The following is a 25,606-nucleotide window of genomic DNA, read 5'->3' as shown; positions in this document are numbered from 1 at the left end:
CAGAAAGAGAAAGAAGCTAAAAGGTCTTTGTTGTAAACACCTTTTCCCCTTATGTTTATTTGTCCCTCTCTCTTTCTTTAGGTCTCTCTTCATCGGTCTGACCACAAACCCTCACATCAATGACCTACACCTGGACATTAGTGGCTGTGAGGTACAAGTCTGTCACTCTGTACACAACATTCAATTCCTGCTGGCCTTTATATAATTGACCATGTCTATCTCTCTGGCATTCATTGCTTATGTTTCCAATAAGGACTTACTGAGCAGTAGCTATAGATGAAAACTATGTCAAGGTCTCCTGTTATTGTGCTTTGAATGTCCTCCTCCTCTCACACATGCTCTCTGTCCTGTCTGTCTGTCTGGTCTGGTCTGGTCTGGTCTGGTCTGGTCTGGTCTGGTCTGGTCTGGTCTGGTCTGGTCTCAGCTGAAATCTGCAGGAGCTTCTGTGATCCAGGAGCTGTTCCCTAGGCTCTCCTCCATCGCCACTCTGGACATCTCGGACAACGGTGAGCAGAATGACAGACTGCACCACTATGGCACAGTGTGATACTCTGCACCACTCAAGCTAGTTTTGTGTGAGGGGGTTGTCTGTTTGAGCTTGTTTTGTATGAGGGGATGGTGTGTGCTTGATGTAGTTGTGTTTACAGGGCTGGATGCAGACCTTCTCTCAGTTCTACCAGCTCTCTCCAGACACACCTCCCTAAAGCACCTGTATCTGGGCAAGAACTTCAACATCAAGAGCAGGTACAGTACTACAGAGGCACTCTGTGTGTGTGTCAGTTTGCATCAGAGCTTGATTTTCCTCAGGCAGACTAGGATGATTACGATAGCAGCAGGAAATGACTAGTGCCAGAGCTCCTGCTGAGTGTAGCCTGAACTGACTCTCTCCCCATGGATCTATGTACAGGGTGCTGGATGAAATCCTACACAAGCTGGTCCAACTCATACAGGAGGAGGAGTGTGTGAGTGAGAATGCGTCACAATTCACACATCATTCACACATTACACACAATTGAATATTCACTGATTGTACGGAAACACATTGTGAAATACTGATATTCTCCACACACACAGACTGTATTGTACATGGTATTCTCTCATACGTACACACTCTTTATTTTCTACAGTATAGTGTTTCCCTTCGAGTACCTTGTATTCAGACCCTTTGACTTTTTCCACCTTTGGTTAGGATACATCCTTAGTCTAAACATTTTTTTATTATTCCTCATCAATCTACACACATTACCCCATAATGACAAAGCAAAACAGTTTTTTAGAATTATTTTTCTAAGTTATTTTATTTTTGGGGGGGAGGGAGAAATATCACATTTACTTAAGTATTCAGACCCTTTACTCAGTACTCTGTTGAAGCATCTTTGGCAGCGATTACAGCCGTGAGGCTTCTTGGGTATGAAGCTACAAGCTTAGCACACCTGAGTTCTCCCATTCTTCTCTGTAGATCGTCTCAAGCTCTGTCAGGTTGGATGGGGAGCGTCAGAGCTATTTTCAGGTCTCTTCAGAGCTGTTGGATCGGGTTCAAGTCCGGGGTCTGGCTGGGCCACTCAAGAACATTCAGAGACTTGTCCCGAAGCCACTCCTGCTTTGTCTTGACTGTGTGCTTAGGGTCGCTGACCTGTTAGACTCTGGCGAAGTTTCACCTTCCGAGGTCCTGAGCGCTCTGGAGCAGATTTTCATCAAGGATCTCTCTGTACTTTGCTCTGTTCATCTTTGCCTCGATCATGACTAGTCTCCCAGTCCCTGCCGCCTAAAAACAGCCCCACAGCATGATGCTGCCACCACCATGCTTCACTGTAGGGATGGTGCCAGGTTACCTCCAGACGTGACGCTTGGCATTCAGGCCAAAGAGTTCAATCTTGGTTTCATCAGACCAGAGAATCTTGTTTCTCATGGTCTGAGAGTCTTTAGGTGCCTTTTGGCAAACTCCAAGCGGACTGTCATGTGCCTTTTACTGAGGAGTGGCTTCTGTCTGGCCTCTCTATACCATAATGGCCTGATTGGTGGAGTGCTGCAATGATGGTTGTCCTTCTGGAAGGTTCTCCCATCTCCACAGAGGAACTCTGGAGCTCTGTCAGAGTGACCACCGTGTTCTTAGTTACCTCCCTGACCAAGGCCCTTCTCCCCCGATTGCTCAGTTTGGCCGGGCGGCGAGCTCTATGAAGAGTCTTGGTGGTTCCAAACTTCTTCCATTTAAGAATGATGGAGGCCACTGTGTTCTTGGGGACCTTCAATGCTGCAGACATTTTTTTTATACTCTTCCCAGATTATGTGTTTGACGTAATCCTGTCTCGGAGCTCTATGGACAATTCCTTCGACCTCATGGCTTGGTTTTTGCTCTGACATGCACTGTCAACTGTGGAACCTTATATAGACAGGTGTGTGCCTTTCCAAATCATGTCTAATCAATTGGATTTACCACAGGTGGACTCCAATGAAGTTGTAGAAACATCTCAAGGATGATCAATGTAAACAGGATGCACCTGAGATCAATTTCGAGTCTCATAGCAAAGGGTATGAAAACTTATGTAAATAAGGAATTTCAGTTTTTTCTTTTTTATTAATTTGTATATCACTCCATGGACCTCTTACTGTGGGCTGTAACATATTGTGCCCTCTGAATTATTTCCTTTCTGTACAAAACTGACACATCACTCTATTACAAATGCTAAATTCCTCAGTTCCTCCTCAGCACTGCTGCCACCTGTTCCTAGCTGTATTTAACCATCTCTCTCCACTGTCATCTCCTTCTCCTTTATTTTTCTGTCATCTGTTCTGTCCTACCCTTTTCTTCTGCTTTACCTCTCCACTGCTCTCCACCCTATCCCATCTCCCTCCATCCTCACCCTCTCGCTCCCCTCTTCCCTGTCCCTCCCCAGGCCCTCCAGTCCCTCTCCCTGGCTGACTCGCGGCTGCGTTCTCGGGGCACAGTGCTGGTAAACGCTCTGGGCAGCAACACCTGTCTGCGAAAGGTGGACCTGAGTGGGAACAGCCTGGAGGACATTGGAGCCAAGATGCTGAGCAAAGCCCTACAGATCAACACCACACTCAGGCAAGAGACAGAGACAGGGAGGGAAAGAGATAGAAGGTATGGTTGTGTTTGACACTGGTTATCCCCTGTCCTGACAGGAGTGACTTGGTTGGATGGTTGTGGTTGTGTTTGACACTGGTTATCCCCTGTCCTGACAGGAGTGACTTGGTTGGATGGTTGTGGTTGTGTTTGACACTGGTTCTCCCCTGTCCTGACAGGAGTGACTTGGTTGGATGGTTGTGGTTGTGTTTGACACTGGTTCTCCCCTGTCCTGACAGGAGTGACTTGGTTGGATGGTTGTGGTTGTGTTTGACACTGGTTCTCCCCTGTCCTGACAGGAGTGACTTGGTTGGATGGTTGTGGTTGTGTTTGACACTGGTTCTCCCCTGTCCTGACAGGAGTGACTTGGTTGGATGGTTGTGGTTGTGTTTGACACTGGTTCTCCCCTGTCCTGACAGGAGTGACTTGGTTGGATGGTTGTGGTTGTGTTTGACACTGGTTCTCCCCTGTCCTGACAGGAGTGACTTGGTTGGATGGTTGTGGTTGTGTTTGACACTGGTTCTCCCCTGTCCTGACAGGAGTGACTTGGTTGGATGGTTGTGGTTGTGTTTGACACTGGTTCTCCCCTGTCCTGACAGGAGTGACTTGGTTGGATGGTTGTGGTTGTGTTTGTGTTTGACACTGGTTCTCCCCTGTCCTGACAGGAGTGACTTGGTTGGATGGTTGTGGTTGTGTTTGACACTGGTTCACCCCTGTCCTGACAGGAGTGACTTGGTTGGATGGTTGTGGTTGTGTTTGACACTGGTTCTCCCCTGTGCTGACAGGAGTGACTTGGTTGGATGGTTGTGGTTGTGTTTGACACTGGTTCTCCCCTGTCCTGACAGGAGTGACTTGGTTGGATGGTTGTGGTTGTGTTTGACACTGGTTCTCCCCTGTCCTGACAGGAGTGACTTGGTTGGATGGTTGTGGTTGTGTTTGACACTGGTTCTCCCCTGTCCTGACAGGAGTGACTTGGTTGGATGGTTGTGGTTGTGTTTGACACTGGTTCTCCCCTGTCCTGACAGGAGTGACTTGGTTGGATGGTTGTGGTTGTGTTTGACACTGGTTCTCCCCTGTCCTGACAGGAGTGACTTGGTTGGATGGTTGTGGTTGTGTTTGACACTGGTTCTCCCCTGTCCTGACAGGAGTGACTTGGTTGGATGGTTGTGGTTGTGTTTGACACTGGTTCTCCCCTGTCCTGACAGGAGTGTGACGTGGGATCGTAACAACACCTCAGCTACAGGATTCCTGGATGTGGCTCGAGCCCTTGAACAGTGAGACTGTTTGTGCTTACCAACACACACACACACACACACACACACACACACACACACACACACACACACACACACACACACACACACACACACACACACACATACACATATACACACACACACACACACACACACACACACACACACACACACACACACACACACACACACACAGACTTCTAAGCAAGACATTTGATTTAAATAGGATCCGAGAGACATTGGGGTACCTGAAGTTCTGTCTAATTTACATTCACTGTTGTTCTGAGTATTTTCAGAATTAGCTGGCTAATATATAAACTCAGGTACACAGGAACCAAACCTAGCTTACTTTACACACACAGGACTAAACACGTACTTGTGAGGGTCAGCCAGAGAGCTTTGACTTCCCCTTAATCAGGCTGCAATAATCAAAGCATTACTCATCCTATCACAGTGCCATAGTCCAGCATAATGTGGGGGAATTCTGGGAGTTCTGTCCACTGGGGATATTAAGGCTTGGGTCTCTAACTGTTTTTCTGCAGCTCTTTTTCTATTTCCTTCCTTTCTGTCTCCTTTCTAACTCAAACCCCTTCTCTTTCTTTTAACTCTGCCGGTGGGTTTTCTCTCAGTAACTTCACCTTGCAGTACATGCCCCTCCCCCTCAGTGACATCAGCCAGGCGCACCGTAGTACCTCGGAGAGGACAGAGCAGGCACTGACCAAGGTGGGCTTCTGATGCTACCCGAGTTCATCTGCACCCATCTCAATTCCTCCCTCCATTCCTCTGTTAACCATCCTCTCATCTAATCTGCTCTGTCCTTTCCTCCCCTGCTTCTTTTCTCTACAGGGGATCTAGCATCACCAACCCTTTCCTGCTTTTTCCATTTCAAATTACACTGCTTCATTGAGATTACCACACATGACCATATTGCCAGTGTGAGTGAATGGTTTTTATCTGTGGTCATCAGATCCAGCGTGCTCTGCTGCGGAACAACCAGACTCAGCGCTTCTCTCAGAGACAGGCTCTACGGCTGCACCAGGGCCTGGTCACCAGCACTGCTGAACAGGTACATACAGCATATGTATATTATTCATGTGTGTGTGATTGAGAGAGAGTGAGTTGAGCCATCACGAGAGCAATATGTGTGTATTGTAAACCTGTATGTCTTTTACTGACGTTCCTCCTGCTTGTCTGTTCTCTGTTTCCCAGGTGATGGAGCGTCTGAGTGTGTGTGTGCAGCAGCAGGTGTGTGTGCTGCGTGGAGTAGGGGAGATGGAGGAGATTCAAGCTGCTAAACAGGTGCTGAAGGAGGCCAGAAACTCCCGTGCGGTGAGTGTGTGTACATGCCTGAATCATTTCTCTAACATCTGGAGTGTAGGTGAGTTTAAAGTGTTAATTGTATGTCTTTGTGTATTCATATGACCCCCCAACCGTCTCTCAATTCAAATTCAATTTCAATTTAAGGGCTTTATTGGTATGGGAAACATATGTTTACATTGCCAAAGCAAGTGAAATAGATAATAACAAAATTGAAATAAACAATAAGAAATGAACAGTAAACATTACACAAAAGTTCCATGAGAATAAAGACATTTCAAAAGACATATTATGTCTATATACAATGTTGTAATGATTGCAAATAGTTAAAGTACAAAAGGGAAATTAAATATAGGTTGTATTTACAATGGTGTTTGTTCTTCACTGGTTTATCTCTCGCCCTTTTTATGTATTTTTTTTCTCTCTCTCTCTCTCAGCTGTACCCCTCTCTCTGTGAGCTAGCTCATGTGCTGTCAGTAGACGGGCCAGTCAGACAGAGACTGGACCAACTGGCAGGGGAACTGACCAAAGCAGCTGACAAGGAACTACAGGTATACTGCTCAATACTGTACATCACTCATTCAACATCATCTGTTTACTTACTCCTTCACCATTTCTTAATCAAACATAGACATAGTTGTTTATTTGTTTGTTTAATTGGTTGTTTGATTGACTGATTGACAGGTGATTGTTGATTCCATGGTGTCTCTCTGTCGTGAGTTGTGCCCGCTGTCCTCCTCTGCAGCGGAGAGATTAAGTCCTCCGCTCTCGTCTGTCTCGGAGCGCGTCTCCATCCCTCGCGCCGCCATCCGCACAGCCTTGATGGAGAGAGCAGCACAGGACATTCACCGAGCGCTGGAGTAAGGGGGAGGGAGGGAGAGGGGGAGCTGAGGGAGGAAGATAAGCAATGCAGCCTTCTTTGTTCAATTGAATCAGTGTGGGTATCTGTGAACTTATTCTACCATACTCTCTTCTCCCTCCTCTCTGCCCTGCCCTCCCTCTCCCTTTCCTCCCCACACTTTTTGTCTCTCTCCCCCTCTCTCAGGGAGGTGAAGCTCTCAGTGGTCTCCTATCTCACCAACTCCATCGTGGATCAGATCTTGCAGGAGCTCTACGCCACTCACAAGACTCTGGTATAGACACGCTGCCATCTGTCTGTGTCTCTGTCTATCTATATGGGCTTGTCACCTTTTGCTTACAATTATTGGTAACGATTTACTTGAAAGGGGTATACAGGCATTCATAACACCATAACACTTTTGCAGTATCATTCATAGAAACATTCATAACACCTTTATTAAACCAGTCAGAACACATTTATGAGTGTTGCAGTATTATTCATAACAAACTTCATAATACATTTATTGAAGTGTATTGTCTGATCCCTGTCCCAGACGCGTCGGGTGTCCCAGGTGAAGCGCTGGGAGGTAACATGTGACGGAGGAACAGGTCTGAGGTCACACAGACACAGAGACTCTCTGGACCTCACAGATGATGAGATGGGCACCAGTATAGTGAGCATTGTGTGTTGGGATTGTCTGCTTAGGGTGTGTGTATGGTATGTGTGAGCGTATGTGTTTTGTGATTGTCTGTTTGGGATGTGTTTGTTTGTTTTTGCTTCTACGTCTTTCTCTGCCTTCTCTAGGACACAATTGCCATTAAGAAGCATAGCTCTAGAACTAGACGTATTCGACCTGTCTCTACCAGGCTGAGTGAGTATGTCTCCGTACCACTATCTCTCTATCCTTCTCTTCCTACCTGCTCTCTTTTAGACGTCATTAGTGACTGTCTGTTTTCCTCTCCCGCTCTCCCTTTCTCCTTTCCTCTCCTTCCCTCTCTCCTTTCCTCTCCCTCTCTCTCCTTTCCTCTCCCTCTCCCTCTCTCTCCTTTCCTCTCCTTCCCTCTCTCCTTTCCTCTCTCTCTGAGAGAGCCATTTATGGCTGATGTGCATGCCAGCCTAAGCCCATTCCTGCATCAACATACAGTGCATTCAGATAGTATTCAGATGCCTTGACTTATTCCACATTGTTTTACGTTACAGTCTTATTCTAAAATTGATTTAAAAATGCTTTCCCTCAATCTACATACAATATCCCGTAATGACAAAGTGAAAACAGGTTTTTAGAAATTTTGGCAAATGTATTGAAATGTATAAAAAGATCCTCTCAATCTCTGTCAGGTTGGATGGGGAGCGTCGCTGCACAGCTATTTTCAGGTCTCTCCAGAGATGTTCGATCGGGTTCAAGTCCGGGCTCTGGCTGGGCCACTCAAGGACATTCAGAGACTTGTCCCGAATCCGCTTCTGCGTTGTCTTTGCTGTGTGCTTGTCCTGTTGGAAGGTGAACCTTCGCCCCAGTCTGAGGTCCTGAGCGCTCTAGAGCAGGTTTTCATCAAGGATCTCATACTTTCGTTCATCTTTCCCTCGATCCTGACTAATCTCCCAGTCCCTGCCGATGGAAAAACATCCCCACAGCATGATGCAGCCACCACCATGCTTCACCGTAGGGATGGTGCCAGGTTTCCTCCAGACATGACGCTTGGCATTCAGGCCAAAGAGTTCAATCTTGCTTTCATCAGACCAAAGAATCATGTTTCTCAAGATCTGAGACTCTTTTAGGTGCCTTTTGGCAAACTCCAAGCAGGCTGTCATGTGCCGTTAACTCAGGAGTGGCCTCCGTCTGGCCACTACCATAAAGGCCTGATTGGTGGAGTGCTGCAGAGATGGTTGTCCTTCTGGAAGGTTCTCCCATCTCCACAGAGGAACTCTGGAGCTCTGTCAGAGTGACTACCGGGTTCTTAGTCAACTCCCTGACCAAGGCCCTTCTCCCCCGATTGCTCAGTTTGGCCAGGCAGCCAGCTCTAGGAAGAGTCTTGGTGGTTCCAAACTTCTTCCATTTAAGAATGATGGAGGCCACTGTGTTCTTGGAGACCTTCAATGCTGCAGAAATGCTCTGTTACCTTTCCCAGATCTGTGCCTCAACACAATCCTGTCTCTGAGCTATACAGACAATTCCTTCAACTTCATGGTTTGGTTTTTGCTCTGATATGCACTGTCAACTGTGGGATCTTATATAGACAGGTGTGTGCCTTTCCAAATCATGTCCAATCAATTTAAATTACCACAGGTGGACTCCAAGTTGTAGAAACATCTCAAGGATGATCAATGGAAACAGGATGCACCTGAGCTCTATTCTGAGTATCAAAGCAAAGGGTCTGAATTCTTATGTAAAATAAGGTATTTCTGTATTTTTTATTTTTAATACATTTGCAAACATTCTAAAAACCTGTTTTCACTTTGTCATTATGGGGTATTGGGTGTAGATTGAGGATTTTTAATTTTTTAAAATCCATTTTAGAGTAAGGCTGTAACATAACAAAATGTGGAAAAAGTGAACTGGTCTGAATACTTTCCAAATACACTGAATTTGAGTGCATTTGCTAATTGTTGTAGTTTTTAAACAGTATGTCTTTGAAGCACCGTTGACAGCGCCACATGACTCCTATGGGAACTTCTAGCCCCTCGCCACTTCCTTCTCCATTTATCTCGTCATCTTTTCATCTTTTTTCTCTCTCTTTCAGGCCAGTGTGATGACTCCAGCTCCTCCCCACCCCCCTCTGCGTCCTCTTCTTTCTCTTCTTTCTCGGCCTTCTCTCGCTCTACGTCCTGGGAGGGGCTGTCTGAGCTCCCTACCCAAGGTGCACCTCTCCATCATGTGACGCGGGTTAGGCCAAGGCCCCCACGGAGGCACCGAGCAGGACATGCCCCCTCTGACACAGTAAGAGGAAGCTGACCTCAGCATCTCACCCCATATGGAGTATATAATGTTGCTACTGAACTGCTCAGAATGTTTGTAATACTTGCCTGTGAATATGGAAATACAGGATCTATAATAACTTATATGTGAACTTTAAAAACTCTGAGTAACATAGAGATACTTGCATATTAATAACACAGGATACAGATGTTATTAGCATAGATAATGACAACTAAAAAGATAATATTCAATTATGATACATGCATCATTTATAACTTGTGGCCATATTAATTTGCTTATTAAATAAACCAGATATGAATATTGATACAGGTTTCTAACTCTCTGCTGTTCATATGTGCTTGTGTGTGTGTGTGTGTGTGTGTGTGCTCATGCGCATATTCTATTCCATTAGAGCAGTGGTTCCCAAACTGTTTATAGTCCCGTACCCCTTCAAACATCCAACCTCCAGCTGCGTACCCCCTCTAGCACCAGGGTCAGCACACTTTATTAAACATAAGAATGAGTGTGAGTTTTTGTCACAACCCGGCTCGTGGGAAGTGACAAAGAGCTCTTATAGAACCAGGTGTCGTGGCAATTTCCTGTATTACCAAATGAGGAGAGTTACAAACTTCATCTTTAATAATGTGTGAGCTTTACTATAGCCCTTTGACTCTCAGATCAATTCAGTGTCTATAATGAATTCTGAGAGTCCCTATAAAAGAATACCAAGATATTTTATAGCCAAGATACACCACCTTAGTCGACATGACAAACCACAGATAATAGGAACTCTTCACAAAGGGCCTTTTACTTGAGAAAGGAGTATCCCTTAGCCAGATTGCATTCACTATAAATTATCGCTCAGTTTGGTCTCTAAAACGAGGTTCTAATCTCGTTCCTGGTACTTCATAGTACAAAAACATTACCTCACTATCTGGAATGCTCTTTAGGCTTTATTGGCCAAAGACATCGTAAATCTCCTCTGTCAGTGCTATCTTATAGAGGCCCATCCTCAGTGGAACACTGAACACACAATAGTTGACAGATTATATTCTGTCGAATGAAACAACCATTCTAATGCAATACAAAGATTATAATATAATCTTACAAGCACTATAACATAATCTCGCAATTTTTTCACGACACAGGGCACAAATAATAATATAAAAAATAATCATTATTTTGGTTCTTTATTTAACCATCTTACATATAAAACCTTATTTGTTCATTGAAAATGGTGACTAACTCACCACAGGTTAATGAGAAGGGTGTGTTTGAAAGGATGCACATAGTGGGGCAAAAAAGTATTTAGTCAGCCACCAATTGTGCAAGTTCTCCCACTTAAAAAGATGAGAGAGGCCTGTAATTTTCATCATAGGTACACTTCAACTATGACAGACAAAATGAGAAAAAAAATTCCAGAAAATCACATTGTAGGATTTTTAATGAATTTATTTGTAAATTATGGTGGAAAATAAGTATTTGGTCACCTACAAACAAGCAAGATTTCTGGCTCTCACAGACCTGTAACTTCTTCTTTAAGAGGCTCCTCTGTCCTCCACTCGTTACCTGTATTAATGGCACCTGTTTGAACTTGTTATCAGTATAAAAGACACCTGTCCACAACCTCAAACAGTCACACTCCAAACTCCACTATGGCCAAGACCAAAGAGCTGTCAAAGGACACCAGAAACAAAATTGTAGACCTGCACCAGGCTGGGAAGACTGAATCTGCAATAGGTAAGCAGCTTGGTTTGAAGAAATCAACTGTGGGAGCAATTATTAGGAAATGGAAGACATACAAGACCACTGATAATCTCCCTCGATCTGGGGCTCCACGCAAGATCTCACCCCGTGGGGTCAAAATGATCACAAGAACGGTGAGCAAAAATCCCAGAACCCGGGGCCTCCCGGGTGGCGCAGTGGTCTAGAGCACTGCATCGCAGTGCTAGCTGCGCCACCAGAGTCTCTGGGTTCGCGCCCAGGCTCTGTCGCAGCCGGCCGCGACCGGGAGGTCCGTGGGGCGACGCACAATTGGCATAGCGTCGTCTGGGTTAGGGAGGGTTTGGCCGGTAGGGATATCCTTGTCTCATCGCGCTCCAGCGACTCCTGTGGCGGGCCGGGCGCAGTGCGCGCTAACCGAGGGGGGCGGGTGCACGGTGTTTCCTCCGACACATTGGTGCGGCTGCCTTCCGGGTTGGAGGCGCGCTGTGTTAAGAAGCAGTGCGGCTTGGTTGGGTTGTGCTTCGGAGGACGCATGGCTTTCGACCTTCGTCTCTCCCGAGCCCGTACGGGAGTTGTAGCGATGAGACAAGATAGTAATTACTAGCGATTGGATACCACAAAAAATTGGGGAGAAAAGGGGATCAAATTAAAAAATATATATATAAAAAATCCCAGAACCACACGGGGGGACCTAGTGAATGACCTGCAGAGAGCTTGGACCAAAGTAACAAAGCCTACCATCAGTAACACACTACGCCGCCAGGGACTCAAATCCTGCAGTGCCAGACGTGTCCCCCTGCTTAAGCCAGTACATGTCCAGGCCCGTCTGAAGTTTGCTAGAGAGCATTTGGATGATCCAGAAGAAGATTGGGAGAATGTCATATGGTCAGATGAAACCAAAATAGAACTTTTTGGTAAAAACTCAACTCGTCGTGTTTGGAGGACAAAGAATGCATCCAAAGAACACCATACCTACTGTGAAGCATGGGGGTGGAAACATCATGCTTTGGGGCTGTTTTTCTGCAAAGGGACCAGGACGACTGATCCGTGTAAAGGAAAGAATGAATGGGGTCATGTATCGTGAGATTTTGAGTGAAAACCTCCTTCCATCAGCAAGGGCATTGAAGATGAAACGTGGCTGGGTCTTTCAGCATGACAATGCTCCCAAACACACCGCCCGGGCAACGAAGGAGTGGCTTCGTAAGAAGCATTTCAAGGTCCTGGGGTGGCCTAGCCAGTCTCCAGATCTCAACCCCATAGACAATCTTTGGAGGGAGTTGAAAGTCCGTGTTGCCCAGCAACAGCCCCAAAACATCACTGCTCTAGAGGAGATCTGCATGGAGGAATGGGCCAAAATACCAGCAACAGTGTGTGAAAACCTTGTGAAGACTTACAGAAAACATTTGACCTCTGTCATTGCCAACAAAGGGTATATAACAAAGTATTGAGATAAACTTTTGTTATTGACCAAATACTTATTTTCCACCATAATTTGCAAATAAATTCATTAAAAATCCTACAATGTGATTTTCTGGATTTTCTTTCTCATTTTGTCTGTCATAGTTGAAGTGTACCTATGATGAAAATTACAGGCCTCTCTCATCTTTTTAAGTGGGAGAACTTGCACAATTGGTGGCTGACTAAATACTTTTTTGCCCCACTGTATCTCTGCAATGTTAGGTTGTATTCGAGAGAGTCTCAGTCTTAAACAATTTTCCACACACAGTCTGTGCCTGTATTAAGTTTTCATGCAACTGAGGGCCGAGAATCCACTCTCACATAGGTGCGTGGTTGCAAAGGGCATCAGTGTCTTAACACATCGATTTTCTACGGCAGGATACGCTGAGCGCAGCCCTATCCAGAAATCTGACAGTGGCTTCTGATTTTAAATTACATTTTCACATAACTGCTTGTTGCAATTTTGATGAGGCTCTCTTGTTCAGATATTGGTAAGTGGACTGGAGGCAGGGCATGAAAGGGGTAACGAATCCAGTTGTTTGTGTAATCCGTTTTGGGAAAGTACCTGCGTAATTGCGCACCCAACTCACTCAGGTGCTTCGCTATATCACATTTGACATTGTCCGTAAGCTTGAGTTAATTTGCACACAAAAAATCATACAATGATGGAGAAAATACACGAGAGTTCAGGGGCCTTGCTTTAACAAAGTTAACCATTTTCACTGTAGTGTCCAAAACGTCTTTCAAGCTGTCAGGCATTCCCTTGGCATCAAGAGCCTCCCGGTGGATGCTGCAGTGTACCCAAGTGGTGTCGGGAGCAACTGCTTGGACGCGCGTTACCACTCCACTATGTCTCTGTCATGGCTTTTGCGCCATCAGTACAGATACCAACATGAGCAGCAGCTACTTTTGGCTACATACGGACCGTTAGTGGAATTCCCACGAGAGAGTAATGGTTAATGTGATTGGATGTTAATTATTTGACTAGCCTACCTGTATATGACATTGTGTTGTTATTTCGCTGAACACTAGATGGTTTAATTTAATTTTTGGCAGTGAAACGAGGCTACTCAGGTGAGAGAAAAAAAACTCTCCCAAATGTTTAGCCTCGTTGGAAAATATAAATGGACTGTTTGAAAATGTGAAGAAAAAATTGTTCTACAAAATGTACCCCAGTTTGGGAATACCTGCATTAGAGCAATTATTCCTGTAATTAACATAATGATAATACAAAAACTTTTAATTGAATGAATTTATGACTCATGCTTAATTCCCACCGTATAGCATATTCCCAAATACTGGGGCCTCCCAGCTCCCGGCAGTGGCAGCATGCTGCTCTATTTTCAGGATGATTTGGATTGTGTCCAGGGTTGTCTATACTAAGTGAATTACTCCAATTGGGTTAAGTCATCTCTCCAAAGCTCTGTAGTATAATCCATTTGTATTATTACCAACAGAACACTTTAAAAATTAAACCGTACCCCCCCCCCAAAAAGTACTTTGATGTTTAAAAAGGCTTCTGAAGTTTAATGTCCACTTTTCAATTTCAGACTTGATTTTCCCTTACATAAAATGTATCAACCCCTACAAAAATGTCCATTAATTATAATCCACCTAATAATTAACATTTCATGTTGCTGCAAGAAAAATGTCTGCTGTGAGAAACTGGTGAAATTAAGATCCTACATCTATCTGTATGGTCAATCTAAAATATGGGTGTTTTTCTCTGTCCCCAGCAAAATGGAGCTGTCACCCCTATTGATCATGGACTCCCAGATTTCTACACCAAGAGAGTGCTCCCTGATAGGTAGATCTCCCCCTCTCACTTTCTCTCTCTCTCTCCTACACACCTCTCTCTCTCTCTCTCTCTCTCTCTCTCTCTCTCTCTCTCTCTCTCTCTCTCTCTCAATGACTAAAGGCAATTGGAGTGAATAGCACACCATATGCATGATCTAAATTACATGAATCCCCCAAAGAAACTACAACCTAAGTCATTTAGCATAGGCTCTACTTTCCATCAGTCCATTGACTGCTTTCAGGAGAAGGACTTTACAGTAGGTGAGCTCTGCCTTTAGTAATAGTTTTAGAGAGTATCCTCTCCGCCTGTCACAGGCTGGCAGAATAATGCTGGTCCATGCTAAAGTACACCCACACAACAGATCATCTTGTTAAGTTTATGCTTTTAGTATTATTACATTTACTGTTAAACATATTTCTAAAGTAATGCACTCTGGATAAAGCATTGTGTGCCAGGAGTGGTATCCTAGCAACATCCCTTGCTGCTGGGAAGTGTTATTAAGTTTCAGTGAGGCAGCAGCCCAGCAGCCCTCTTTTTTGGCTGTCCCCATAAACCTTTTTGGTTCCAGGCAGAACCCTTTTGGATTTCATGTTGAACCATATGTAGAAAGGGCTCTACATGGAATCCAAAAGCTTTCTACCTGGAACCAAAAGGGTTCTACCTGGAACCAAAAAGGCTTCTTCAAATGTTTATCCTATGGGGACAGCTGAAGAACCCTTTTAGATTCTAGATGGCACCTTTTTTCTAAGAGTGTTTGGGGGTCTGATGATAGAGAGAATAATAAAAAGTGCAGGTGCTGACTAGGGACAAACTGAACAGATATGTATCTTAAAAAATATAGACAAACTGTATTTTTACAGCATAGCTATGGTCAGTTTGTCTCTCATAACATCTGCTTTTTGTCTTTACCCTTTCTCTTTTTCCTGTTTCGCTCCCCTCATCTCTCTTTACCCTCTCCATCTCTCTTTCCCTACACCAGTCAGTTGTCCTCTCTCCATAAAGCCCACTCCCTCAGACGAAAGAAGAGACGCAATATGCTGGCCATCTTTGGTTTCCGTAGGAACCGCAACTCAACGCTCTCCAATCAGGGGCCAGATTCTGGCGGAGACGGATGTGGGGAAGAGTGTCGCACTGTCACCATGGCACCCACAGGGTTTGTGAATCCTCATTATCATACATACACACTCTCCCATGTAGTATGATATATGCAGCTGCAATCTGCACAGTATGATATACAGTTGAAGTCGGAAGTTTACATACACTTAGGTTGGAGTCATTAAAACTCATTTTTCAACCATTCCACACATTTCTTGTTTACAAACTATAGTTTTGGCAAGTCGGTTAGGACATCTACTTTCTGCATGACACAAGTAATTTTACCAACAATTGTTTACAGAAAGATTATTTCACTTATAATTCACTGTATCGCAATTCCAGTGGGTCAGAAGTTTACATACACAAAGTTGACTGTGCCTATAAACAGCTTGGAAAATTCCAGAAAATTATGTCATGGCTTTAGAAGCTTCTGATAGGCTAATTGACATAATTTTAGCCAATTGGAGGTGTACCTGTGGATGTATTTCAAGGCCTACCTTCAAACTCAGTGCCTCCTTGCTTGACATCATGGGAAAATCAAAAGAAATCAGCCAAGACCTCAGAAAACGTTTTTTAGAGCTCCACAAGTCTGGTTCAACCTTGGGAGCAATGTCCAAACGCCTGAAGGTACCACGTTCATCTGTACAAACAATAGTAATCAAGTATAAACACCATGGGACCACACAGCCGTCATACCGCTCAGGAAGGAGACGTGTTCTGTCTCCTAGAGATTAATGTACTTTGGTGCAAAAAGTGCAAATCAATCCCAGAACAACAGCAAAGGACCTTGTGAAGATGCTGGAGGAAACAGGTACAAAAGTATCTACAGTAAAACGAGTCCTATATCAAAATAACCTGAAAGGCCGCTCAGCAAGGAAGAAGCCACTGCTCCAAAACCAGCATAAAAAAGCCAAACTACGGTTTGCAACTGCACATGGGGACAAAGATCACACTTTTTGGAGAAAAGTCCTCTGGTCTGATGAAACAAAAATAGAACCATTTGGCCATAATGACCATTGTTATGTTTGGAGGAAAAAGGGGGAAGCTTGCAAGCCGAAGAACACCATCCCAACCGTGAAGCACGGGGGTGGCAGCATCATGTTGTGGGGGTGCTTTGCTGTAGGAGGGACTGGTGCACTTCACAAAATAGATGGCATCATGAGGGAGGACAATTATGTGGATATATTGAAGCAACATCTCAAGACATCAGTCAGGAAGTTAAAACTTGGTCGCAAATGGACAATGACCCAAGCATACTTCCAAAGTTGTGGCAAAATGTTTTAAGGACAACAAAGTCAAGGTATTGGAGTGGCCATCACAAAGCCCTGACCTCAATCCTATAGACAATTTGTGGGCAGAACTGAAAAGGTGTGTGCGAGCCAAGACGCCTACAAACCTGACTCAGTTACACCAGCTCTGTCAGGAGGAATGGGCCAAAATTCACCCAACTTATTGTGAGAAGCTTGTGGAAGGCTACCCGAAACGTTTGACCCAAGTTAAACAATTTAAAGGCAATGCTACCAAATACTAATTGAGTGTATGTAAACTTCTGACCCACTGGGAATGTGATGAAAGAAATAAAAGCTGAAATAAATAATTCTTTCTACTATTATTCTGACATTTCACATTCTTAAAATAAAGTGGTGATCCTAACTGACCTAAGACAGGGAATTATTACTATGATTTAATGTCAGGAATTGTGAAAAACTGAATTTAAATGTATTTGGTTAAGGTGTATGTAAACTTCCGACTTCAACTGTATATGTCAGTGTTGCTGCATCTTCAGTCACTTTATTACATATCACCCACCACTTTATGAATGTATATATCTCATTCACTCTCTCTTTCTCTCTCTGTCCATCTGCTCGAATGATGGGCATTAAGTGCATGCTCTGTGGGCCCTGTGTGCTACTAGTCTAAATCAGTGCTGGGATGCAGCTCTGTGTTGACATGAGGAATGAGCATGCTGCCGGAGAGCACACCCTTACAGAAAAAACACATGATTTTACATGTAGAAAATCACATGATTTCACAGGAAATTTAAAGTCAAAACACGTGTTTTTGAAACACTACACCCATTTTCACATGTAGGGTGTGGTGTACTGCAGGGCAGTTCTCTAGGCCCTCTACCTTTTTCTATTTTTACCAATGACATGCCAGTGGCATTTAACAAAGCCTGTGTGGCCATGTATGCTGATGACTCAACTATATAAGTGTCAGCAACCACAGCTAATGAGGTAACAAACACTTAACAAGGACTTACAGTCAGTTTTGGAATGGGTGGCCAGTAATAAACTTGTCTTGAACATCTCTAAAACTAAGAGCATTGTATTTGGTACAAATCACTCCCTAAGCTCTAGACATCAGCTGAATCTGGTAATAAATGGTGTGGCTGTTGAAGAGAGTTGAGGAGACTTGGTTTTACCTTAGATTGTAAACTGTCATGGTCAAAACATATAGATGCAATGCTTGTGAAGATGGGGAGAGGTCTGTCCGTAATATACAGTGGCAAGAAAAAGTATGTGAACCGTTTGGAATTACCTGGATTTCTGCATACATTTAACATAAAATTTGATCTGATCTTCACAACAATAGACAAACAGTTTGCTTAAACTAATAACACACAAATTATTGTATTTTTCTTGTCTATATTGAATACATAATTTAAACATTCACAGTGTAGGTTGAAAAAAGTATGTGAACCCCTAGGCTAATGACTTCTCCAAAAGCTATTTGGAGTCAGGAGTCAACTAACCTGGAGTCGAATCAATGAGACGAGATTGGAGATTTTGGTTAGAGCTGCCCTGCCCCATTAAAAAAAACACTCACAAAATTCGAGTTTGCTTTTCACAAGAAGCATTGCCTGATGTGAACCATGCCTTGAGCAAAAGAGATCTCAGAAGACCTAAGATTAAGAATTGTTGCTTTGCATAAAGCTGGAAATGGTTACAAAAGTATCTCTAAAAGTCAGTCCACGGTACGACAAATTGTCTATGAATGGAGAAATTTCAGCACTGTTGCTACTCTCCCTAGGAGTGGCCATCCTGCCAAGATGACTGCAAGAGCACAGAGAAGAATGCTGAATGAGGTTAAGAATAATCCCAGTGTCAGCTAAAGACTTACAGAAATCTCTGGAAGATGCTAATATCTATGTTGACGAGTCTACAATACGTAAAACACTAAACAAGAATGGTGTTCATGGGAGGACACCATGGAAGAAGCCACTGCTGTCCACAAAAAACATTGCTGCGTGTCTGAAGATCGCAAAAGAGCACCTGGATGTTCTTACACAGCGCTACTGGCAAAATATTCTGTGAGCAGATGAAACTAAAGTTGTGTTGTTTAGAAGGAGAACACAACACTATGTGTGGAGAAAAAAAGGCACAGCACACCAACATCAAAACCTCATCCCAACTGTAAAGTATGGTGGAAGGAGCATTATGGTTTGGGGCTGCCTCAGGGCCTGGACAGCTTGCTATCATTGCCGGAAAAAGGAATTCCCAAGTTTATCAAGACATTTTGCAGGAGAATATAAGGCTATCTGTCTGCCAATTTGAAGCTCAACAGAAGTTAGGTGACGCAACAGGACAACAACACAAAAGACAGAAGTAAATCAACAACAGAATGGCTTGAACAGAAGAAAATACACCTTCTGGAGTTGCACAGTCAGTCCTGACCTCAACCAAATTGAGATGCTGTGGCATGACCTCGAGAGCGGTTCACACCAGACATCCCAAGAATATTGTGGAACTGAAACAGTTTTGTAAAGAGCAATGGTCCCAAATTCTTCCTGAACGTTGTGCAGGTCTGATCTGCAACTACAGAAAACGTTTGGTTGAGGTTATTGCTGCCAAAGGAGGGTCAACCTGTTATTAAATCCAAGGGTTCACATACTTTTCCCAACCTGCACTGTGAATGTTTACACAGTGTGTTCAATAAAGACATGGAAAATTATAATTGTTTGTGTGTTATTAGTTTAAGCAGACTATGTTGTCTATTGTTGTGACTTAGATGAAGATCAGATAAAATGTTATGACCAATGTATGCATAAATCCAGGTAATTCTAAAGGGTTCACATACTTTTTCTTCTCACTGTATGTTCTGCTTTTTTGACACCACACTCCACAAAGCAAGTCCTGCAGGCTCTAGTCTTGTCTTATCTTGATTACTGTCCAGCCATGTGGTCAAGTGCGGCTAAGAAAGACCTAGTTAAGCTGCAGCTGGCCCAGAACAGAGTTGCATGTCTTGCTCTTAATTGTAATCAGAGGGCTGATATAAATACTATGCATGCCAGTCTTTCTTGGCTATGAGTTGAGGAGAGACTGACTGCATCACTTCTTCTTTTTATAAGAAACAATGTGTTGAAAATTCCAAATTGTTTGCATAGTCAACTTTCACACAGCTCTGACACACACACTTACCCCAGCATAGTCCCCAGGTCCAGAACAAATGTAAGAAATCATACAGTATTATATCGAGCCATTATTGCGTGGAACTCCTCATCTCATATTGGTCAAATGAACAGCAGACCTGGTTTCAAAAAACAGATAAAGCAATATCTCATGGCACAACTCCTCTCCCCTATTTGACCTAGATATTTTGTGTGTATGTATTGATATATCGCCATCACCATTCTGTTGCATCTCATAATCTGAGTGATAGAAGGGCAACAGCTGTCATCTTCATCTGTGTACACACACTGGTGTCATCTGCTGTCCTTTTGTATGTGTTCTATCCCAATATTCAGTGGTGTAAAGTACTTAGGTAAAAATACTTTAAAGTACTACTTAAGTAGTGTTTTGGGGAATCTGTACTTTACTATTTATATTTTTGGAAACTTTTACTTTTACGTTTAAGAAAATAATGTACTTTCTACTCCATACATTTATATTTTTGGAAACTTACTTTTACTTTTAAGAAAATAATGTACTTTCTACTCCATACATTTTCCCTGACACCCAAAAGTTCTTGTTACATTTTGAATGCATAGCAGCACAGGAAAATGGTAAAATTCACGTCTTTTAAAGAGAATCCCTGGACATCCCTACTGTATCTGATCTGGTGGACTCACTAAACACATTCTTTGTTTGTAAATTATGTCTGAGTGTTGTAGTGTGCACCTGGCTATCTGTATTTTTTTTTTTTTAACAAGACAATCGTGATGTCTGGTTTGCTTAATATAAGGAATTAGAAATGATTTATACTTTTACTTTTGATACTTAAGTATATTTTAGCAATTACATTTACATTTGATACTTAAGTATATTTAAAACCAAATACTTTTTTTTACTTTTACTCAAGTAGGATTTTACTGGGTGACTTTCACTTTTACTTTACTTTCATTTTCTATTAAGGTATCTTTGCTTTTACTCAAGTATGAGTTGTCCACACTTAATCAAATACAATCCAGGGGCCACAGAGCAAATTCTTGGTTGACTCTGTCATTGTTTCTCTGACTGTCCTCTTCTCTCTCTCTCTCTCTCAGGACAGCCACTGAGAATGTCTACACACTGCTGCAGCCCCCTCTCTCTGCTGCCAGGGCAGGCTCTCCTGGTGAGGGGGGTGATGTGGAGGACCAGAGGTTGGAGGAGCCAGTGGGCCTGAGCCTGCAGCCAGTGCAGAGCATACCACCACAGCCTGGCATGCCAGGTAGAAGACACCCCTTCTACTCACTCAGCCAGGTACAGTATATGCTGTATCACTTGTGGTACAAAACACTCCCCCTATTTTCTCTGCTCCTGCACGGCAAGAGGTACCGGTGCATCAGGTCTGACACCAACAGGCTCTTGAACAGCTTCTATCCCCAACCAATACGACTGATAAATAGATAACAAAATAGCTACACGGACTATCTGAGTTAACCTTGTATCTTTATTGACTTTTTATCTAAATTTTTGCACTGCCTCTATGCACACTCACAGCGCCCTACACACCCATATACACTGTCAATCCAACACACACTCACTCCATCGTTTGCTCTCTCACACAATATGCACATACATTTATACTGACTCTACACACCCGCACGCACACTCACATATAAGCTGCTGCTACTCTGTTTGCCTGGTCCCCTTACCCCCCCTCCCCCCAAATACATATCTACTTCCATCACTCCAGTATCCCTGCACATGTATGCTTGCTTACTTACTTACTTATTTTATTGTGTATTTCCTATTCTTATTTCTCGTGTTTTTTTCATTGTTAGTGTTATTGATTATTGCATTGTTGGGTTTTGAGTTTGCAAGAAAGGCATTTCACTGTACTTGTGCATGTGACATTAAAACTTGAACTCGTACTGGTTGATGAATTCATGATTATAATATCTCTTCCCATCTTTCCTCTGTATTTTTTTTACAGCAATCAGAGCTAGAGACAAAGCACGAGCAACCTGCAGATACAGACAGACAGGTGGACAGACAGTGGACAGAAGACAGATGGGTGGACAGACAGTGGACAGAGGGGAATCACACAGACAGAGAGAGAACATTAATAAGACCGGCTGACAGACAGGCTGAACGGCACTGGCCAGAGGACAGACTGTCAGACAAAACATGGACAGAGGGAAGAACGGCAGAAAGACAGATGGACAGATATTGGACGGAGAGCAGGCATACAGATAGACACATGGAAAGACAGTGGACAGTTGACAGACACACACCGAGACAGATCGACAGACAGTTTAATCGAGATAGACAGTGGACGGTGAGCAGACAACAGACAGACAGAACGTGGGCAGAGGGTCGACCGAAAGACATACAGATAGACAGACAGTGGATAGACAGCAGGCAGTCAGGCAGACAGACTGACAGACAAGCCCAGGGACAACATCTGGCTCAGAGACTTCTGCCCCCTTACCCATCAGACAGGACTCCATCACCTAAAAGTGAGACTGACTCTCAGAAAAACATGGACAGACAGAAGTACTCTGACACACAGACGGACAGGCACCTGCGCTCAGACACTGCTGTAGGACAGGTGGAAGGGTGGAGGGATGGAGGAGGGGTTCCCCCTGGACGGGTTTCTACGAGTGCATCTAAACCAGACCCTCCTTCCCAGAGCAGCAAACCTAACCTGTCCAAACTGAGACAGAGACATCTACAGGAGAGCTCTGGTACTGCACCCTTCTCTTACACACCGTGTTGATTTAATGTATCTGTTTCATTATTTATAATATTGTAGAGTGTGATATTATTGCTCCATCTTTATCTGCTTGTGCAGAGGAGGAAGCAGGCGGAGAGAGGGATTGTGGAAGAATGGAAAGGAAAGAGAGAGAGAGAGACAGAGATGCAGAGGGACAGCCTCCTCCCATTCCTGAAAAGGTGTCTGTCTTTTCATATTCATCTGGCTGTCTTGTTTATGTGAATACATTAGTATACTGGTGGATATGTGTGTGGTTATGTTTAGATTTGAATTTATCATTTTATTGGTTTTGTGCCCGATTTATTTTCAGCCAAAGACATCATCCTATGTGTCTTCTCCAAACGAGTATGCCAATGAAAGGCCGATCCCGCCTCCTGCACCATCTGCATTCAGAAAGCCATTGCTGGGATTGGCCTACAGGGCTGTCAGCCAAGGTATTAACAAATTAAGCCAATATAATTTTGTCATTATAGTCAAAGAGTATGACGGTGTACGATTGACTGTGGTTTATGGTGTGCAGGTGAGGAAGCAGTGAGGCCTCAAGCCCCCGTGAAACCCCAGAGGAACAGAAAGGCTATGTCTTGTGACACAGGTACACCTGTCTATCAGCCTGTCTATCTGTCAGCCTGTCTGTCTATTGTCCAATAGTGTGTGTGTGTGTGTGTGTGTGTGTGTGTGTGTGTGTGTGTGTGTGTGTGTGTGTGTGTGTGTGTGTGTGTGTGTGTGTGTGTGTGTGTGTGTGTGTGTGTGTGTGTGTGGATTAATGTGTCTCATGATCACACCCTGTATGACTGTTACCTTGTATTTCCTGTTTTCATTTACCCCAGGCACTGACAGGGATAGCCCTAATAATCTTGAGAAGCCCCCAAATCGCAAACCCCCTGTGAAAAAACCTAGACTACCCCAGAACAGAAACAAATCCTTGGACTATCCTGGTATGTCTTTCTCTCTTTATGTGTGTGAGAGTAAATGTGAGTATGTGTTTCCTCTCATACATTATGCATAAAAACAGCTACATTTCTTGGGATACAGCTAAGTTTGTGTGTGCGTGTGTGTGTGTGCATGCGTTTTTGTTTCAGACTAAAACTAAGCAACGCTTTCAATCACCTTCAGTCGGAATAGAATTCAAACATGACTTCGTTGTTGTTAATTATCTTAACAAATCGTGTTTTATGAGATTAATCAGGAATGTCTCTCGTTCGGTTCTATTCCAGACAGTGTCAACTTAGCGTCTGGTAACAGCAAGCTGTTGTGATGGCGATGGAATTCAGCTGCTTCAGACTGACCAACCAGAGGGTTGTCATGACAACTGGGCAGCATTTTGTCCAATGTGAAGAGGAGAGAGACAGGAGGGAAAATCTAGACTAGAGAGAGAGGGGACCCAGATAGAGGGGGAGGGAAAGATAAATGGCTGAGAGTGCTAAATGATAAGGACATCGCCAACCATCACTTACCTACTGCATTATTATTGGAACACACACGGCCTATTACTAGTCTGTCTCTGTCTGTACCTTGCCTTCACTGTCTGTTTTCCTGTCATCTCAATGGAAACCTGTGGAACTGTTTTGCAGCTATTCGAAATGGTAGTTACTACTTTTGAACATCAAATTCATTGTTGTCTGCACTTAAAGAATTGCCAAAACACTGTCATGCTATAATGCGAAGGGGCCAAACTTTGGAACGTTGTTATTCTCATCATTCAGAGTTGCACTTTATTTTGTATTATTCATATTAACTAAGCTATGTGGCTAAGCTGGACTAAAGAAAGGCATTTGACTTTATTGGAATGTTATGCATTTTGACTGCTGTGAACATTGATTGCCATGTTTGAAACTTAAAAATTAGTTGTTGCTTATTATTAAATGAAACTTGATTATTTCTATTTAGTTCTGCTGTCATGGACTGAAAGGTAATATATTTTATAGAACAATTCAATTGAAAAATTATGTGTGAGTATACTGTATGAATTAATAAAAATGCTGTACTGGAAGACACATTGAAAATGTTATATTTTTTATGGTTTGGTTCGTAATAGGATAATGAACAGGTAAATGATTTCTACCTTCCAAGCTGCATTCATTATGCCTTAACCACAGTAATACCACACTGGGTTATATTATCTCAACCAGCAGAGTGGCATCTACAGTAAGTCTCCTGTAATTCTCTCTAACAGCAGGTGGCGACCAACCCCAACGAATGAGAGGAGGACCACTCAGTGACAGAAAGACTCATAGGCTGCGTTCACATAGGCCCAATTCTGATCTTTTTTTCACTAGTTGGTCTTTTGACCAATCAGAACAGCTCTGAAAAAGATCGGATGTGAAACGATCTGATGTGATTGGTCAAAAGACCAATAAGTGGAAAAAATATCAGAATTGAGCTGCCTGTGAAAACGCAGCCTATTGAATACCAAACACATGAGCTGCTGAGAAGTCTTGCTGGTTGCCATTAGCAATCATGTCATGGCCTTATTTCTAAAGATGGTGGAATGAGTCAAATATTGGCTTTGGCTGGCTGGTGTGCTAAGTACGCTGTGATGCCATGAGACATACTAACGAGCTATGCATATGGAAATTAATAAGCTGCTTCTATAAACTGTAACTAAAACTTGAAAGATGCTTCTCATAAATCTCCCACCCTGCCTAACTTCTTATATTGAGGTTGGAATGAATGGGTGGGTGGGGAGCCGACTGAGAAAAGACACTGGATCTTATATTGATCTCTTTTATCATTGGCTTTCATGCACTTGGCAGTTAATCATCGTGATTAGAGACATGAACACTTACTTTAATATCCTGTCTTGGACATATTGACTTAATTTGACTGTCTGGGCTCACTGTTCAACCATCTCTCAATATGAAGGGAAGTATTGTATTAGGCTACATTTACCTTCATTTTTATTACTAACAGCTTATACCAAAAAACGTTGTAGTTCCAAATTAAATACAGCCAGTGTAAGGCAGGTTATCAGGACAGG

At 43.4% G+C, this 25,606-nt stretch overlaps 1 protein-coding gene across 1 annotated transcript in view; it reads left to right on the top strand.

Annotated features, from left to right (window-relative positions):
* Positions 1–24,619, top strand: part of LOC120054289 (capping protein, Arp2/3 and myosin-I linker protein 3-like) — a 29,740-nt gene extending 5,121 nt beyond the window's left edge. The window contains exons 14-37 of the mRNA XM_039001706.1: positions 82–151; positions 425–506; positions 648–744; positions 908–962; positions 2,895–3,067; positions 4,291–4,359; positions 4,971–5,064; positions 5,309–5,407; positions 5,551–5,670; positions 6,096–6,209; positions 6,343–6,518; positions 6,704–6,791; positions 7,053–7,172; positions 7,304–7,370; positions 9,238–9,434; positions 14,333–14,403; positions 15,374–15,547; positions 20,975–21,170; positions 21,847–22,600; positions 22,708–22,808; positions 22,940–23,063; positions 23,150–23,221; positions 23,457–23,564; positions 23,844–24,619. Of these exons, the coding sequence (XP_038857634.1) occupies positions 82–151; positions 425–506; positions 648–744; positions 908–962; positions 2,895–3,067; positions 4,291–4,359; positions 4,971–5,064; positions 5,309–5,407; positions 5,551–5,670; positions 6,096–6,209; positions 6,343–6,518; positions 6,704–6,791; positions 7,053–7,172; positions 7,304–7,370; positions 9,238–9,434; positions 14,333–14,403; positions 15,374–15,547; positions 20,975–21,170; positions 21,847–22,600; positions 22,708–22,808; positions 22,940–23,063; positions 23,150–23,221; positions 23,457–23,564; positions 23,844–23,884 (3,262 nt within the window). The 3' untranslated portion in view covers positions 23,885–24,619. The remainder of the gene's footprint in view (positions 1–81; positions 152–424; positions 507–647; positions 745–907; positions 963–2,894; positions 3,068–4,290; positions 4,360–4,970; positions 5,065–5,308; positions 5,408–5,550; positions 5,671–6,095; positions 6,210–6,342; positions 6,519–6,703; positions 6,792–7,052; positions 7,173–7,303; positions 7,371–9,237; positions 9,435–14,332; positions 14,404–15,373; positions 15,548–20,974; positions 21,171–21,846; positions 22,601–22,707; positions 22,809–22,939; positions 23,064–23,149; positions 23,222–23,456; positions 23,565–23,843) is intronic.
* The last annotated feature ends 987 nt before the right edge of the window (positions 24,620–25,606 follow it).

The sequence above is a fragment of the Salvelinus namaycush genome, chromosome 10 (assembly GCF_016432855.1).
Source record: "Salvelinus namaycush isolate Seneca chromosome 10, SaNama_1.0, whole genome shotgun sequence".
Classification (NCBI taxonomy): domain Eukaryota; kingdom Metazoa; phylum Chordata; class Actinopteri; order Salmoniformes; family Salmonidae; genus Salvelinus; species Salvelinus namaycush.
The sequence above is the reverse complement of the archived record's forward strand: the minus strand, read 5'-3'. Positions and strand labels throughout refer to the sequence as shown.